General features: G+C 29.5%; 9 protein-coding genes across 9 annotated transcripts; 5 read left to right on the top strand and 4 right to left on the bottom strand.

Moving 5' to 3' along the window:
* Window positions 1–397: 397 nt before the first annotated feature.
* On the bottom strand, window positions 398–1,906 carry RIO1 (protein kinase RIO1; the record flags this gene model as incomplete). The annotated part of the gene is made up of 1 exon (XM_064858137.1): window positions 398–1,906. One exon carries the CDS (start codon window positions 1,904–1,906, stop codon window positions 398–400), a length of 1,509 nt encoding a protein of 502 aa, XP_064714844.1.
* Window positions 1,907–2,639: 733 nt separating this feature from the next.
* On the top strand, window positions 2,640–3,128 carry KEI1 (Kei1p; the record flags this gene model as incomplete). The annotated part of the gene is made up of 1 exon (XM_064858136.1): window positions 2,640–3,128. The coding sequence occupies one exon, from the start codon at window positions 2,640–2,642 to the stop codon at window positions 3,126–3,128; it is 489 nt and encodes a 162-aa protein (XP_064714843.1).
* Window positions 3,129–4,295: 1,167 nt separating this feature from the next.
* PWA37_001510 (uncharacterized protein) lies at window positions 4,296–5,234 on the top strand (the record flags this gene model as incomplete). Its single annotated transcript, XM_064858135.1, has 1 exon — window positions 4,296–5,234. The coding sequence occupies one exon, from the start codon at window positions 4,296–4,298 to the stop codon at window positions 5,232–5,234; it is 939 nt and encodes a 312-aa protein (XP_064714842.1).
* A 144-nt stretch (window positions 5,235–5,378) lies between these two features.
* XRS2 (Xrs2p) lies at window positions 5,379–7,946 on the bottom strand (the record flags this gene model as incomplete). Its single annotated transcript, XM_064858134.1, has 1 exon — window positions 5,379–7,946. The coding sequence occupies one exon, from the start codon at window positions 7,944–7,946 to the stop codon at window positions 5,379–5,381; it is 2,568 nt and encodes an 855-aa protein (XP_064714841.1).
* A 511-nt stretch (window positions 7,947–8,457) lies between these two features.
* DXO1 (Dxo1p) lies at window positions 8,458–9,735 on the bottom strand (the record flags this gene model as incomplete). The annotated part of the gene is made up of 1 exon (XM_064858133.1): window positions 8,458–9,735. The coding sequence occupies one exon, from the start codon at window positions 9,733–9,735 to the stop codon at window positions 8,458–8,460; it is 1,278 nt and encodes a 425-aa protein (XP_064714840.1).
* A 366-nt stretch (window positions 9,736–10,101) lies between these two features.
* PWA37_001507 (YciI family protein) lies at window positions 10,102–10,416 on the top strand (the record flags this gene model as incomplete). The annotated part of the gene is made up of 1 exon (XM_064858132.1): window positions 10,102–10,416. The coding sequence occupies one exon, from the start codon at window positions 10,102–10,104 to the stop codon at window positions 10,414–10,416; it is 315 nt and encodes a 104-aa protein (XP_064714839.1).
* A 401-nt stretch (window positions 10,417–10,817) lies between these two features.
* Window positions 10,818–12,260, top strand: CTS2 (putative chitinase; the record flags this gene model as incomplete). The annotated part of the gene is made up of 1 exon (XM_064858131.1): window positions 10,818–12,260. The coding sequence occupies one exon, from the start codon at window positions 10,818–10,820 to the stop codon at window positions 12,258–12,260; it is 1,443 nt and encodes a 480-aa protein (XP_064714838.1).
* A 496-nt stretch (window positions 12,261–12,756) lies between these two features.
* FRQ1 (frequenin) lies at window positions 12,757–13,329 on the top strand (the record flags this gene model as incomplete). The annotated part of the gene is made up of 1 exon (XM_064858130.1): window positions 12,757–13,329. One exon carries the CDS (start codon window positions 12,757–12,759, stop codon window positions 13,327–13,329), a length of 573 nt encoding a protein of 190 aa, XP_064714837.1.
* Window positions 13,330–13,508: 179 nt separating this feature from the next.
* Window positions 13,509–14,564, bottom strand: PHO92 (mRNA-binding phosphate metabolism regulator; the record flags this gene model as incomplete). Its single annotated transcript, XM_064858129.1, has 1 exon — window positions 13,509–14,564. One exon carries the CDS (start codon window positions 14,562–14,564, stop codon window positions 13,509–13,511), a length of 1,056 nt encoding a protein of 351 aa, XP_064714836.1.
* Window positions 14,565–16,968: the final 2,404 nt, after the last annotated feature.

Genomic DNA, 16,968 nt, shown 5'->3' with positions numbered 1-16,968 from the left:
GTATGTTTCAAAATATTAGATTGAATAGTAGAACATATGTAATCGAGCGATGATAAATACTAGGTTTAAAACCAGCAAGTCATTTGAATCTACGAAGTTTTGTGGAACTAAGAGGAAATAAAATGAGATGAGATGAGATGAATTTGAATTGTCGCAGAAAAAATTTTTTTTTGTTTTCAAGCTTTTTTTCTTTATTTTTTTGTTTTTCCAAAGAGACTCGACAAAGGGACAAAATCCTAATCTAGGGCTATGAAATAGGATATACACCATTGTTATATAGAGGTGGGATATGTCACAATATCGTTTATATGGTATTATAAAGAATAAGTGGTAGAATCAGTTAATATATACGTCAATATATAAACATATATATGCATTTATGTGCTCTGAATTAATTTTATTTCTTTGATTTAGTTTTCTTAATCAATTTTTTCTTGATATGCTTCTTAACTTTTGTCTTTCTTTTTTCTCTTTTAGCCTCTTTAGCCTCTTGCTTTCTTTGTTTCTTTGATTCTTTATCTTCATATTTCTTCCCCTTTAATGGCTTTTCCTTTTCATCATCATCATCATCGTTATCAATATAGTCTTCTTCTTCTTCTCCTTCCTCATCAAGTTCACTATCCTCTTCCTCAGATTCGTAATTATCAGAACCTGAGGTTGAGTCATTAACAGCATAAACAGAATCTTCATTTTGCATTTGTTTTACAGCAGTGAAATTCTTTTTATTATCATGAGCCAACAAACTCTTTAAAAGATCAAATTTCCCCTCACTGAATCTATCAAAATCCCTTTCTTCCAGCCCATTCAAATTTCTCACTAGATATAAAGATCTGAATATTTCATCTTCAGCTTCATCTTCTTCGGTCTTCTTAATTGGCAAATTTTCCTTAACATAATCTTTTAAATCATTGTAACTATGATAATCGCCATTAAATTTATCTAGTTTCTCAGATATAACAAATTGGAAAATAATTCTTTCGGGGAAGATCTCCACACCCATTTTATAAAAATATGAATTAACATTTTTGATATCCATTCTTAAGAAATCTAAACTCATCGGATGTTCAGGTTGTACAGACTGCGATACGTCGATAACATACAGTTTATTGTTATGTACCAATGTATTATATTCAGATAAATCTGCGTGTACTAATCCACACACCTGATATAATAATCTCATGTAGGAGACTAGGATATAATAATAATTAGATATCTCATCTTTATCTTGAAATTGGTAGTCTCTGAGTCTTGGAGATGCAAATCCATCACCACGGTTCAAAAATTCCATGACAAGAACATTGTTTTTCACTTCAATTGGGCGTGGAACTGGAATCACATCACTATTATAGATTCTTTTCAAATTCCTGAATTCCTTTTCTGCCCATATCTTGATCATTTTTCTTGGATTATGTTGTGATCTAGAATTTCTGAACCGATATTCACCATCAACGTATCTTTCACGATCTTTAAACACTAAAATTGAAGTCTTGAAGATTTTGATTGCATATTCTTTCTCTTCTAATTTTTCATTTTTTAATGAAGGTTGTTGTTCTAACTTGTCGATAATATCCTCTATCTTAATATTATTGGATCCCTTTGGAGTACCATCACCAGCAAAAGCGTGGTATACGTTAGCTTCTTTGCCCGTAGAAAGACAACCATTAAAATCGGATATGATACCACGGTTCACCAATGCTCTAAGAAATCTCATTGTACGTGGATCCAGTACATTTTCTACGGTAGCACGATTAGCTTTGTCCTTATTTGTTTTATTTATTTTGAATGATAGTTCATCTGTTTTAATTCTATGTGAATATTTATCCAGGATTTGTGTGTTGATATGTTCTCTTCCATCTTTATCAGCAGAAGATACTTTTAAATTTTCAAATTTCTCATTTAAAGACATTATTTAAAATGATCTATGTGTTTTTTTTTCGTCCTCCTCCTTTCTTCTGGCTTTTACGATATGATTGTTGAAAGATATTATGTGATATTGATTCATTTTTTTTTTTGGCATGTTATTTAAAGAGAGATGACCATAGAAATACATATAGAAAAGAATCAAATAAAAAAATTTTTTTTACTTTATTTTTCTGATTTGTTTTATAATAAAAAGTGAAATTTTGCAAGGAATAGAAAACAGAAAAAAAAAAAAAAGAATATAGAGATACTTAAACTAGTCTCTATATGTTTTTATATGCATAAGTATAACTTTGCAACATAAAAGTGTGAACAGGAAACATTGATTTCACCAAAAGTTAATAGACAGATTAACTATAATGGTTAGAGAAAGATCAAACTTACCAAAAGTATGTGAAAAGAAAAAAAATAAAAAAAAAAAAAGAAAACTACTACTATTATTATTTAAGTGACAAGAAACATAATATAGATTACTAACAGTCTGATGAATCTCAAGGTTATATATATATGTATATATGTACATGTATATATGACTTTAGATCTGGTTATTGTTACTAATACGGTAAATTTATAAACAAATATATATATATATATAGACCTTTTTTGGTGTATTACCTTTATATATTGGTATCGAGATTATATTGGGGATTACAATATTAAACAAATGCAGTGGTATATTTGGTATCCTTGCACTATTTACCGGACATCCATTAGATTTGATGCAGTGGATAAGTTATCTTTGGTGTGTGATAACATTGATTATCTATTCACAAGGGTTGTATCAAATCCATAAACCGCAACTTTACACATTTTCACAAATTTTTGTTACATTTACATTTGATAGTATAATAACATTAATTTTCACGTTATGGTTCACGTCGAGCTGGTTCAATACAGATAATAATAGCAATATGGATGTTAACATTATTAACTTGTTGAATAAAAGAGGTGAGTCCCAAGCCAGCCAAGGTGCAAGTGCGCAATACGAATATGCGATTACGATTATGATCACTATGGTGAGCATTTTATTCAGATTGTACTATAATTGTGTCTTGGCATCATTTGTACAAGAATTGCTTAGAAACCCCAAATTTTTGGTTGATCAGGATGATATTGCACAAGATTTGAAAAATAAGAATATTATAATAAGATTTTGGATTAAGAGTCAACGTATCTCATATCACTGGTGTCGTCGTTTCCTGATGTAGTTGCAACAATAAATATTAATACACACACACACACAGATACATGCAGATATATATATCTGCATCTTATATCTATTTAAGTGAAATATTATGGAGATTTGAACAGGAACTACTGATATCAGAAACACATAAATATATATATATATATACGTATGTGTGTATGTGTGTATGTATGTAAGTACATATTGCAATACAGTTCTAATATTGTAACATAAAAAGTATTACTGGTTTGTTAATGACAGGAGAATCTGTCTACTAAAAATAAACGCTATTTCATCTTCCATCTTCACATGGTATCAGAATGCCATCGTCAGTGTAAATTTTGCTTCTTTTATTTTTTTATTATATCTAATGCCTCTTGAAAACAAAAAAAAAAATAAAAAAAACAAAATTTGTTAAAGTTGCCTCAGCCAGCAGTATCCCCTAATTTTTCTTTTGTTTCCCGTTTGCCTTAAAATGTTTCAATTGTGTGTGTTTTCTTTTTTTTTTTGTTTTCTGAAAAGGGAGGGCTGTGCGGTTCATTCCTGCGTTTTGTTCTTTTTTTCTCCTTGTTATTTTAGGGTATTTGAAAACCACATGAATAACAAAACCAGAAAGAAACAAGAAATAACAAATAAATACAATAACAATAATATTTCAAACTTTCTCTTTGATCAAACAATGTAATTTCATCGTTTCTCGAGTATTTGGGAATCGGTCATATGATCTCATGTGTCAAATTGTTCTTTTTGTTTTTTTTTTTATTATTTTGGAAAGTCTTTTATCCTCGAAAAAAAAGAGAAAAAAAGCTAGGCACAACAATAGCAATATATTGAATATCATTATAGATAAATAAACAAGGAAACAAAAACAAGAAAATAAGTGAATTTTCCACTCCCTTCCCTTTTCAAGTTTAAATATTTTGAAGATAGGTTCATTTTGTTTAGCATTTTCCTTATTCACCTATTTTGTATATATTTATATATATATACGATTTAACAAAGAGTAAATAGAATTATCTTCGAAACAAAATCACTCTCGTATCCATTAACTGTTCTTTTTTTTTTTCTTGTTCTTTTTTTTTCTTGTCTCCTTCTCTTTTCTATACGTTACTTATAATAACACCAAAGAATAAAAAAAAATCGATTCAATTCTTTTAATCTATAAAGTGACCATACATAACAATAAACAATGTCTATTCAATTAACTAAAAACAACAATACTGTGCAACTAAATTCTGGTGCTGTTATTCCCCAAATTGGTCTTGGTACTTGGAGATCCACTGGTGAAAAAGATGGTTACAACGCAGTCCTTGCTGCTTTAAAAGCAGGATATAGACACATTGATACTGCTGCCATATATTTAAATGAAGACCAAGTGGGTAAAGCTATCAGAGACTCTGGTATCCCACGTGAAGAAATCTTTGTTACCACAAAGTTGTGGGGCACACAACACCAAGAACCAGAAAAGGCTCTGAATGAATCTTTAGAAAGATTGGGTCTGGATTATGTTGATCTTTATTTGATGCACTGGCCTGTTTGTTTAGGCCAAAATAGCATTAAGGATGGCAATCTTCTATGTATCCCTCAACTGCCAAACGGTAAACGTGATGTCATTATAGATTCTTGGAATTTTAGCAAGACTTGGGAATTAATGCAATTGTTACCAAAGGACAAGGCTAGAAATATCGGTGTCTCGAATTTCTCAATTAATAATTTAAAGGAGTTGATGGCCTCTCCAAACTTTAAAGTTGTTCCTGCCGTTAACCAAATCGAATTACATCCAAGATTACCACAGACTGAGTTGATTCAATGGTGTAAAGAAAAGAATATTCAAATCGAAGCTTACTCCCCACTAGGTTCAATGGACGCACCAATCTTATCTGAACCTTTGATCTTGGACATTGCTAAAAAACTAAATGTTACTCCTGCTCAAGTCGTGATCAGTTGGCATGTACAAAGAGGTTACATCGTTTTGCCTAAATCTATCCATGCTGATAGAATTGAATCCAATTTGCAGACTTTTGTTTTACCTGAAGACGATTTTAATAAGATCTCTAATTTGTCTAAAGAAAAGGGTGAATTAAGAGTCTGTAACATAGACTGGTCTCCATTTGTTTGTTTCGTATAAATACGCTTTATTCAGGTTATTCAATATAATAGTTATACGTATGTCTGTATATAACTTCTATATATAATTGACTGCAAAAATAATTTGTCGGTACATTGTCTTTTTTTTTCTTGAATCTTTTTGTTTTTGCCGTTATTATTCTTCTTACTTTTTTTTCCTACTTTTAAATTGAAATCGAGGGCCCTCATCACTGTCATCACTATCATCTTTAAGAGTATTTGATTGTACCTTTTTGTTTGATGGGGGCATGTTAATACCAGAATTTGTTTCTTGATCATTTAAAGAATAAGTTACATTGGGCATGTTATTACTTCTATTATATACCTTGGATTTTGGTTCTATCCAAATATCTTCATCTTCACTCTCATTGACAAACAATCCAATATTCATATTGTTATCACCATAGACATTGTTATAACTATTATTATTGATGTTATTGTTATCTTTATTTATCTCTAATGACAAATATTCATTTTCAAAACCATCACTATTTCTCTCGTTATTATTCTTTTTATGGAAAGATTCATTATTGGTAGATGCAAACCTTTCATTTAGCATTTCTCCTACATTGCTTGAGTCTTTTTGCGGATATCGGTCAACTATAGAATATGGTCTAGTCTCAACAAATTGTCTTGTTAACATATTAACACTGTTAGTTAATGAATCGTCACCACTCAGTGATCCACAAGGCCACCTTTTAACAAATTTTTTGAAATTTTTACGCCCTGCATATTCACCTTTTTCTAGCCTCATCTCTTTTGGCAGTTTGCCAGCTTTCACTAAATTTGAATTGGCCTCAATAAGAGCCATATTTGAAAACTTGTTGATGGCTTCCTCTGTTAATTCGTCCGGTTCTATTTGAACCATATTATTGCGATATTTAGTGATTTCCTTAGTCTTTGCAGACTGGATAGTTTTTACAAGAGTAATATTGGGTTTGCTTATTGATTCCTGACCATCCTTGACTTTTATCTTCTTTTGCACATCTTCTTTTTCTTCGTTCTCCTTCTCTTTCAGATCTTTTGTTCCTAAAAGCTTGCGTTTTTTAGGTTGATTTTCCAAGACACTTAAATTATTTGTTATCTCTGATATATTATTCAAAACTGTATTTTCAAAACTATAATTGATAGGACTTGTGATAATTCTATCAGACATTTCTTTAATATCAGTACTTTGTTTTACAAAATTTTTTCTTAAAAGATCATTATTTAGATTACTTTCTTTTGTTATTTTCTCGTTAGAATTAGTATCTTGATCATATGTCTCTATTTTTGTGGGTGATTTTTTATCTATTAATTTTGATTCACTATTTGTATGTGAAATATCATTAATTATATTTTTTATACTTTTCGATCGATTGGCCTCTCGGATCTCACCTTCATCCTTCTCAGATATAGGGTTATTTATTGCTTGTGAGAACTTATCTTTGATAATTTTACTAGTTTGTGTATCATTCTTTGTACTCTTCGATTTTCCTTCGTTTTTGGACTTATGGTTTGTTAACTTAGTAATTTGACTTGATTGTGACCCACCGACAAAAAAATCTAATGGGTTTAATGCTTGAATCTTTCTTCTAATCAGTCTTTTTTTCTTTACGGGTACAGGGCTCGGTTCAGCAGGTTCTTCTAAGGATCTAGTATATTTTTTAGCCGCCAGATTATTGTTCGTTTCATCTTGAACAGTCTCGATTGAATTATATTCATTATTAACCCTATGATCAACTGAATGGGATTTGATATCATGATTTAATTCTAAATTTTTTATACATAATTCTTCAAATGTCCTTATTTTTAAGTCATTTATAAATTCATCAGCTGTATAAATCTTTGCTTCACTTATATTACCTAATATAGTTAGAATTTTGTTGTTTATTATTCTTTGTGGATGTTTTAAAATTATTATATTTTTTAATGAATTTCTTAATTGCAAATAACTTTCAAATTTTTCATTATCTTCAAAAATTTTAATTGATCCTTGGAACTCTTTAACGCATTCGATTAATTTGTCTAGTAATTCCTTTTCATAATTATGTTCTTTATTTAAATAAATTATAGTAATATCTCTAATTGAATCGATGAGATTTTTTTGAAATATTCTGGTTCGCTCTAATAAATGGGCTAATAATGTGTTAAAATCAGCAAGCTCTTTTTTTAGCTCGTTCAATAACTCAAAGATAAATTCTTTTGAAACAAGTGGAATTTTAACTATTAGCGCAGATAATTTTGCTAAGGAGCTGATGGTTTCATCTTGAATCATAAAAGACCTTGTGTTAGATTCATAATGGAAATCTAATATTGTATTAATACCAATATCATATAATTTAAATTGATCACTATGTAATTTTAATCTTGATTCACTAGATGTGATTATGTTTAAAGACATTTTTTTAATTAAGACTTGTATGGGTGCAGTGCCTAATTGTAATATCAATGGAAATTGAATATCTGCTACATTAAAGGATATAATTTCTCCTACTTTTAAATATTTATCTTGGTATATGGTAGCTTTGCCAAAATTGTTAACAGTAAACATTTTATTTGATCTTATCCATTCAAATTGTACATGCTTACGTGATATACTCCGATCATTTTTAATGTGTAATGTATTTTGATTTGAACGTCCAATAGACACTGGTTGACTATCTTTCATTGCTTTAGCAACATGAACAGTAGACCCATCATGCGCTTTGTATTGGTATTCTATTATCCACATTGTTGTGTATATAGAGAATTAAAAAGAATAAAGGCCAGTGTATACTTTATACTGAGCTCATCTTAACTTCAATCATTAGACATTGTCGTTTGATCCTATGATATTTCGAAGTATTGTCTTATAGAATATTGTTTAGTGATAATAAAACTTCATTTCTAGTAATGCAATCAATTGAAATTCAAAATAAAAAAAATAGATCTAGAAATAAAAAACCGACGATTGGCATTTCTCAAACGAAGAAAGGTTATCATTTTGGTGAAGTCAAATATATTCTAAGATGGTATTCTCTAAGACAGTGTTAATTTATAGGAAATATACCAGTCAAAGGGTATCAATACATGAGAATATAAGAAGAGGGTTGATACATGAGACAAGGAGAAAAGAGAATTAAGACTGTTGAAAGGGTATCTAATAATAATAGCAATATGTTATGCATTTACAAATTTTGATGAATGTATATATGTAGGTTCTATATATGTTCAATTACAAGATTACCCATTATATGTGATTCTTATAGATATTTTTTTGGGATATGCAAGTTTGGTGGGATTCGTTGTAATCTCTTTATTGCAATATTTCGTTTATTATCTATGATCAGTTGAAATGGTTGTGCTGATGATACAATATCTTCAAATTTCTCTTTAGTTATACTCATATCAATTAATTTAACAATTGATCTAACACAATGTTTAGTCCATTCTTTAGCTACATTTAAATTGTATTTACGACTTAAAGTTGAATTTCGATTATTCAATTTTTGATAGAATTCTTTTCTACTATATCGGTTAATATCAATTAACAATCCACTATAATTATCTCTTGTTCCAATAATCACATCACAGTCTGGCACTAATTGAGTCTGTATCCAAGTTTTCAATAACTTATGTCTATGATGCACATTTCCCATAGATAATGGACCGTAACATTTCAATTCAGAATAAGATTTGGTTATATTGTTATATGCATCCATTTCACTTCTTAGTAAAAGTAGAATGTCTTCATCTAATTTGTTTTCTACTATAGAAAAAGTATATGATGGAATTATAGTATTGCCAATATTGCCGTCATCATTGGAAACATTGCTATTCTTTTTTACTCCAGTAAGCAAATTTTCAAATTCAAATCCAGAATTAGATCTTTTTTGATCCATTAGAGACATTTTAGAAGGATCTATCATATTTGTTTTTCTATTAGTACTTATGTCCATTGATATGACAATGTATTTTCCCTTTAAAAGAACACAATTCCATTTATGGTGTCGAGGTTTGTTGTAATCGAACAAAGTCATCGCCATATCGATAATATGATGTCTTGCAGATATAATCACATATTTATAATTTTGGCCATATTGTTTATTATCATGACTATGTGTGGTCTCCCAATCCATCATATATTCAAAACAAGGTAATGGGGTATTCAATAAATCTTCAGACATTAATGGGATGGTTCCATTGAACGGTTTAAATAAATCATATCCTATGTAAGGTTTGATTAGCACTTTACAATCTGATATAGATTGTTTTTTGGCTAATTGTGCGATGTCATCATTTAATACTGGGATTTCTGATTTGCTTAAGTTTTCTTCACCTATGGATAAATTACCATTAGAATATGAAGCCACGTTTTTACTGTCTTGAAAGAATGGTTCTAACTTCTCAGGGAAGATATTCCAGTCAGGCCGAATATTCTTGAATTTGTGGAAGGATATAGAGATTGGTCTACTCTTTTCAAAACCCAATTTCAAATCGGAAAGTTGGTTTATTGTGTCTTCAATTTCTTTGTTCTTCATTGCTTGTTCCAACGAAACCTCATATGCATTTATGGTATAAAGCAATGCTATTCATTTGTTCCGTATGATGGTTTTATATTAGATATACTGGAGCAGGTGAATGCGTAACATTGATGCATATTCTTTACTGATCTTAGTTCTTTTTATTGTCTTTTCTTTTATAGATATTTTTTTTCTTGTAATGTGATTTATTCTTCTTTCCTTCAAAAGGTAAGTAAAAGAGAATAAATTTGGTTAAAAAAAATAACTGGAAGATTTAAAGTGTGTTATGGTTCAATTGATTCTATGTATTATTCAGTATAAATATATTGTAATAGGTTAATAGATTGACATACATACAAGTATCAAAAGAGAAATAAATACACAATGGTTGAATGGGTTGCTATAGTTTACGATAAGCCAGGTTCTGACAGATCCATCTGTAGACCAGAACATTTAGCTGGTATTCCACCTTTAGTAGAACAAGGTAAATTAGTTTGTGCTGGTGCTATTTATAATGAACCAACCACTCCAGGTGGAGAACGTACTTTTGCAGGTTCTCATCTACAAATTGTGGCTGATACAAAGGAAGAGGCTTTGCAGTTGATTCACAATGATGTTTTTGCTAAGAACGGTATTTGGGACTTAGATAATATTATTCTTTATCAATTTGGTTGTGCCGTTCGTAAGGCGAAGAATTGAAATGGTAAGGACTAAAACCATCATTAATAAGGATAATTAACTGTATATCTCCATGATAATCAACGAATTATATATATACATATGTATTTGTGTATGCGTACATATTTTACTAACTTCATTTAATAGAATATATTTATATATTCTTTATGATTACTCTTTTTATTTCTATTGCTATGTTTAATGCTATGGTAACGTTAAATTAGATTACTTTGCTAATAATTAATTTAAAATAACCTTATATAAGACACACATCCTCTTTACAAAAAGAAGTGTATGTGGATAGTGAGTTGAATGAGAAAAAAATACTCCTTGATTAAACTTTAAGAAACTCTAATCTACATTTCTTTTCTTTGAAAGCTACTAAAAAGTGGAATCATTTCTCGTTGTTTTACATATTATTAATGTGTTTCTTTAAGAAAAGGGTCAACAATAATAAGTCACAAGTTAAAACAGATTTACCATTTGTTCCAGTTGAAGATAGAGACATAAATAAAGAAGGTTATATTTCGGGTGTTTACTATTCAAACTGGTCTCCGTATAAACCACGTTCTCACTTCCCTCATGATATTAACTTCAATCAAATATCCCATGTGTTCTATGCATTTTTCGTAATAGATTCAAAAACTGGACGTATTAAATCTAGTGACACTTGGTCTGATTTTGAAATGACTATAGAACCAATTAGGAATATTAACAGTGACAGGTATGGTAAAATTAAATTACTTGGTTGTATCGGTGAATTATTTTGGTTGAAGATGGATTATTTTCGGAGAAACAATGAGGGGTTTAAGACAATCATGTCGGTAGGTGGTTGGTCGAATAGAGAATTATTCCCCAAAATGGTTAGAAGTCAAAAGAAAATGGACCAATTTATTGAATCATGTATTGATACTATGTTTAAACATGGATTTGATGGGATCGATTTGGATTGGGAATTTCCTAAGGATGATGGAGTTGAACCTAAAAAGTATCTCGAAATTGTGGAAAGATTGAGATCCGGATTAAATGAGTTAGAAAGATCAATTTGGGGTCATGCATGTAATAGATTTCATCTTTCTGTGGCAACTCCAGCATTTGAAGAGAAATTGAAGATTTTACTAGTCAATAAAATGAATCCATACATAAATTTTTGGAATATGATGACATATGACTATTATGGGGAATGGTCAGAATATACAGGTCTTCATTGTAACCTTTATAATGGTATGAGACAAAAAAGGATTGGCTTACAGGTGCAATATAAGCATGATTCTAAATCCAATGATGAAACATCGTTAAATGCAGATTCGGCCATAGCATATATGAGAAAACAATATAACATTCTGTCTTCAAAATTAGTTCTGGGTATGGCTATGTATGGTCGTGGGTTTACTCAAGTGTCATTACCTAAACCAGTTTCTTCATCACTATTATTAAATGATCCAAATACATTCTTGAAGAAAAAATTTAAAGGTGTCGGTGGTGAATCTGAGGGAGAATCAGGAATCTGGTTATACAATCAACTACCAATTCCTAATAGCAAAGAAATGTTTGATCCTGACCATGTGGCCGCATATTGTGTGGATGTGAAGAATAAAATATTAGTTGGCTATGATAACGTAAATTCTACTCTAGTTAAAAGTGAATATATTATGTCTAATGGATTAGCAGGTACATTTTGGTGGGAATCATGTGGAAATACTTGGGACGATACCAGTCGTTCCCTTGTGAATACGTATGTTAAGAGAATAAAGAAAGTGAATAGAACTCAACATAATATATATATGGACAAAAAGGTGCAAGTTTATTATATTGAAAGATATGGGAAGAATGGATTTTTAACAGAACTACTCTCAAATGTATAAGTATTGATGATTTCCCTTCCTCCTTCCTCACGCATATACACTATGGCTTTTTTCTATATAAATTTTATATAATCATGTATACTTTTACATACAATAATAATGTAGTTCCGGTGTTCATTTAATTTTTTTAAACCATGATTACAATAACCTATTATCAGCTCATGTACATGTACATCTCTACATATGCATACGGTTGTCTATTGTTGTATTTGATCCATATGGCTGTTTTCATATATTTAGGAAACTGACCTTCTTTTTTTTTTTTTTCAAAATTAAATTTAAATGATTTAAACAAATAAGTATTAAAGCAAAGTTGAAACAGAAGAATAAAAAATTGTTATTATATAGGGGTAATAGAAAAGAAACGAGGCTAAGAGTAAGTGTCATAAAGTTTACACTAATAATATATTATTTATTTGACTCACTGAATCTTAACGCTATTGGAAAGAAACTGGGCTATTCAACAAAAAGAATTTAAATAGAAAAAATTATTATTATGGGGGCTAAAACGTCAAAACTTTCGAAAGATGATCTGACTAGTCTAAAACAGTCGACATACTTTGATAGAAGAGAGATTCAACAGTGGCATAAAGGTTTCTTAAGAGATTGTCCGAATGGATATTTAACAAGGGAAGATTTTGTCAAAATATATCAACAATTTTTTCCATTTGGTTCGCCAGAAGATTTTGCTAACCATTTATTTACAGTATTTGATCACGACAATAATGGATTCATTGAATTTAAAGAATTTATTACTGTTTTAAGTACTACTTCCAGGGGTACATTAGAAGAAAAACTAAGCTGGGCATTTAGACTGTATGATATAAATAATGATGGGTATATAACATATGATGAAATGTTGACCATTGTAAGCAGTGTTTATAAGATGATGGGATCCATGGTGAAATTAGATGATGATGAAGCTACGCCTGAATTACGTGTTGATAAAATATTTAGACTTATGGATAGGGACAAAGATGGATATATTACACTAGACGAATTTAAAGATGGATCTAAAGTTGATCCTACCATAGTTGGTGCATTAAATTTATACGATGGGTTAATATAGTGTGGGTTGTATATTATTTTTTATTTAATTTTCAGGTATATGACGATATAAATGTGCCTAGAAAGATTATGAATATAAATTGGGTATACTGTGTGATGTAGCAATGTTTAAATAAATCTACTAGTAACAGTTATGGAAGTATGATAAAGAATATATAATTAGAATAAGTTCAATTGAATCTAATAATCACTGTCTAAAAAAGATGTGACTTCGATATCTGGATTCTGTGATTTAAATAGTTTTAAGATTCCTGCACCAATTAAATATGGTATTTCTTGTGTGTCTCTTGAATTTGTCACAGGTTTCATTTCGTTATTTGGTAGTAAAAATCTTTTCAAATATTTATTGTGAATATCTCTGACAATTACCCATCGTACTTTAAATGCTAAACCAAATTTCCCGTTATTTGACCAAATGCTAGTATCTAGATCATCTCTTAAATCAGATATCATTTCAGCAACACCACAAAACTTTCCAGAACCGTTAACAGAAAAGAATAAAAATAATTTAGAGTATTTATTAGTGTCTAAGTTTTTAAATGATTCAGACAGCCGTTTGTTACCGAAATGTGTTGAAGACCAGATGCTGTTGTAAAACGATTTTTTAACGTGTTCCAAACTATTTGATTTAATAATAAAAAATTTAGAATTTACGGGTATGTTGATCCATGTAGGAATTATAGCTGAACTTTTTATGGATTTATAATTATTATGGATTTTCATGTTATTGTGGTTATTGTTATTAGTCATATTAAGATTTAAAGTTGTCGGATAAATTCTTTGAGAAGAAGAGAGAGAAAGGGAGTTTTGTAAATCACCACAATTAATGGTAGGATCTTTATTTTCATTTAACTTTTTTTTTGTTGTAGTTGTTGGTTGTGATAGTATGTAGTCTAAATTTGGCATAGTTCGTGGAATAGAGTTTCTGTTATCATTTATATAATTTACCTGGAGTTGCTTAATACCATTTGAGCAAGTATTATAAAAATAATAATTTTTTGAACAATCTATAGTATTATTACTATTTAAATTGTCATGTAAAGTGTTGTTGTTATAATCGTTGATAGGATTGTTATGGTTGTTTAATAAAAGATGTGTTTGATTTTCTGTATTGATTGTAGTGGTTGAAGATACAACAAAAGTTTCCAAATCCTTCAATGAATCTTCAATAGTCCTATTGCATGGTATTATCTTTGGAGAAAATTGTGAATTATTAGAAATAAAACTAGTGTTCATAGTATTGTTTATTTGTTTTTGCTTTACGTTTTCATATATATTGTATGTATATATAAATATATCTATATTGAGAGAGAAAGAGAGAGAAAGAGATCAACTTTAATTACCTTTTAACTCTTAGAAAAATGTCAAAACTAGTGTTTATTTTTTGTGCTTCTTGTATCAATATTATTCTTGTATCTTAAAAAATAAATAACTAAACATATATATATATAGTTGTTTGACAATATTTATAAACTATTACTTTGTTGGGAAATGACAAGTGACAAGTGTTATCTATGTTGTTCTCATCAGAGATCTAGATTCAACAACAAGGGAGGGGGGAGGGGAATGAAAGAAGAGTGTGAATGCGAAAGGAGGGAAGAGTAGTATTGGAATACCTTTAAATGGATTCTATCTACAAACAACCTTCATATAACATATTCTTTATATTGCTTCCATAGAATGTTTGTCTTCCCGTTTCGTTTCAAGTTCTATCTATCTTCCTCTTTCCGGTAGCCTTTTTCTCAAATTTCATAGACTCTTTTAATTTTCCTTAGGGGAGAAGTTCTTATTCTTTTTTGAATATTTGTTGAATAAATACCACGATTGCTATTGTGTTTGCTGTTATTGTACTTGTTTCTGTTTTTGTTTCTGTTTGGTGTTGCTGTTGTGGGATAATAGCAGCTACAATAGAATCGGCAGTAACAATAGTAGCGAGGATAACAATAGGGGTGGGGCTGATAAGAGGAATGTATTGTCTCACCGTTGTCTCTGGTGTTAGGGGAAAAACCCCATTAATAGTTTACCCAAACAAGAAATAAAAAAAAAAAGAAGAGAAAAAGAGAAGTAGCCGCCGAGAGAAAACCTCTGCTTTAAAAAATTTCCTTCCCCTTCCCACCACAACCACCCGCATACATACACACACAAACACACACATACTAACAGCTGTTCCTTATTTTAAATTCACAAAGAAACCAAAAAAATAGAATATCCCTATCTATCTTTCATTTATCTAGTTATTATACCTCTTTAGGGTTTCGTAGCAGAAAAAAAGACATAAGATTCGATATATTATCAGAGAGTTCAAATATAAAGGTCTACTTCTATGTTAGGGTTGTCATATATATATATATATATATGTGTGTGTGTGTGTGTATATCTAGCAATCTACAACTTTCTATCATGGAAAGCAAGAAAAAGACAGTGTGAGTCATTATTACACGTTATGTAGTAATAATAATAATAAAACAAAGTTGACTCAAGTGTTTCGAAGAACATCTAAAAGGATAAGTCGCAATATTTAATATCATTTCTTGATCTAAGTTATTGAAGTTAGAATCCTTTTATTTTAAATTACTTTTTGTTTATTTTAAATTGAAATTGCCAAAACTAAATATAAAATGTACTTTTCAAACTGAAAAAAAACCATCTAGTAAAATAAACAATGGCTTACAACAAATTATTCAAATAGATAAATGTATATTCGATAGTTGATATTTTCAGTTATTTTGTTAACAGAGAGCCTCAATATGATAAATGTTTTTGTTAAAAATATTCTTAAAAAAAAAAAATTTAATAGAATGAAATAATATAAACTTATAAGAAGATATTGATAATAATAATAATGTAAATTCTTAACTTATTATTGTAAGGTATTAGCGGTACCCATAAATTTATCTTATTTTGCTTGGCTCTTATATTTTAGATACCTAATATACGAGATACAATATTATACAATGGGTTACATTGTATAACTCATTTTATATTCGAGTCTTCTTCAATATAGATTCTTTTTTTGAGTATCTAATATAATGAATTTAGATTTTCACAAACCTAGCTAATATTATTTCAATTCTATTCATATTATTTTTGATACCTTTTTTTATTCAAAAAATTGTTGTCAAACAGACTACTCTTTCTGTGTGCAAATACACCATGCCCAAGACCTTCGGAAACACTTCACGGAACCAACTTTGCTTTTTAATGACAGATTCCGTGGCAAAAAACTTTTTAGGTATAAACTTTTTCTGATAGGAACAAAAAGCAAAGAAAAAAAAAAGAATTTGGTGTCAATCCATTTTTGTAAACAAATGTTTTGCAATGTTTCAATCTCTTTTCTCTTTTTCCGATACCCTTTTCTTTTCGAGAAATTTTAAAAAAACAAACAAAACAAACATAACAACAAAAAGGGCTTTCTATCTTAGATTTTGCATTTATTCTTTTATATTTTTTCAAAATGATCCAATAATTGTTACCTCCAATTGAATATTTCTAACAGACTGTAAAAGAATAAATAAAATCGAAATTTATTAACAACGTCGAATTGTAAAATGCTAATCAAAGCTTAGCTTCTTGTAATATTGTCTTTAAAATTTTTTTTTTTTCCATTTTTTCATTTTATTTTTCCAATTTGTAAGATGTA

The sequence above is a fragment of the Arxiozyma heterogenica genome (genome assembly GCF_036370985.1).
Source record: "Arxiozyma heterogenica strain weizmannii chromosome Unknown scaffold_17, whole genome shotgun sequence".
In the NCBI taxonomy this organism is placed as follows: domain Eukaryota; kingdom Fungi; phylum Ascomycota; class Saccharomycetes; order Saccharomycetales; family Saccharomycetaceae; genus Arxiozyma; species Arxiozyma heterogenica.
The sequence above is the reverse complement of the archived record's forward strand: the minus strand, read 5'-3'. Positions and strand labels throughout refer to the sequence as shown.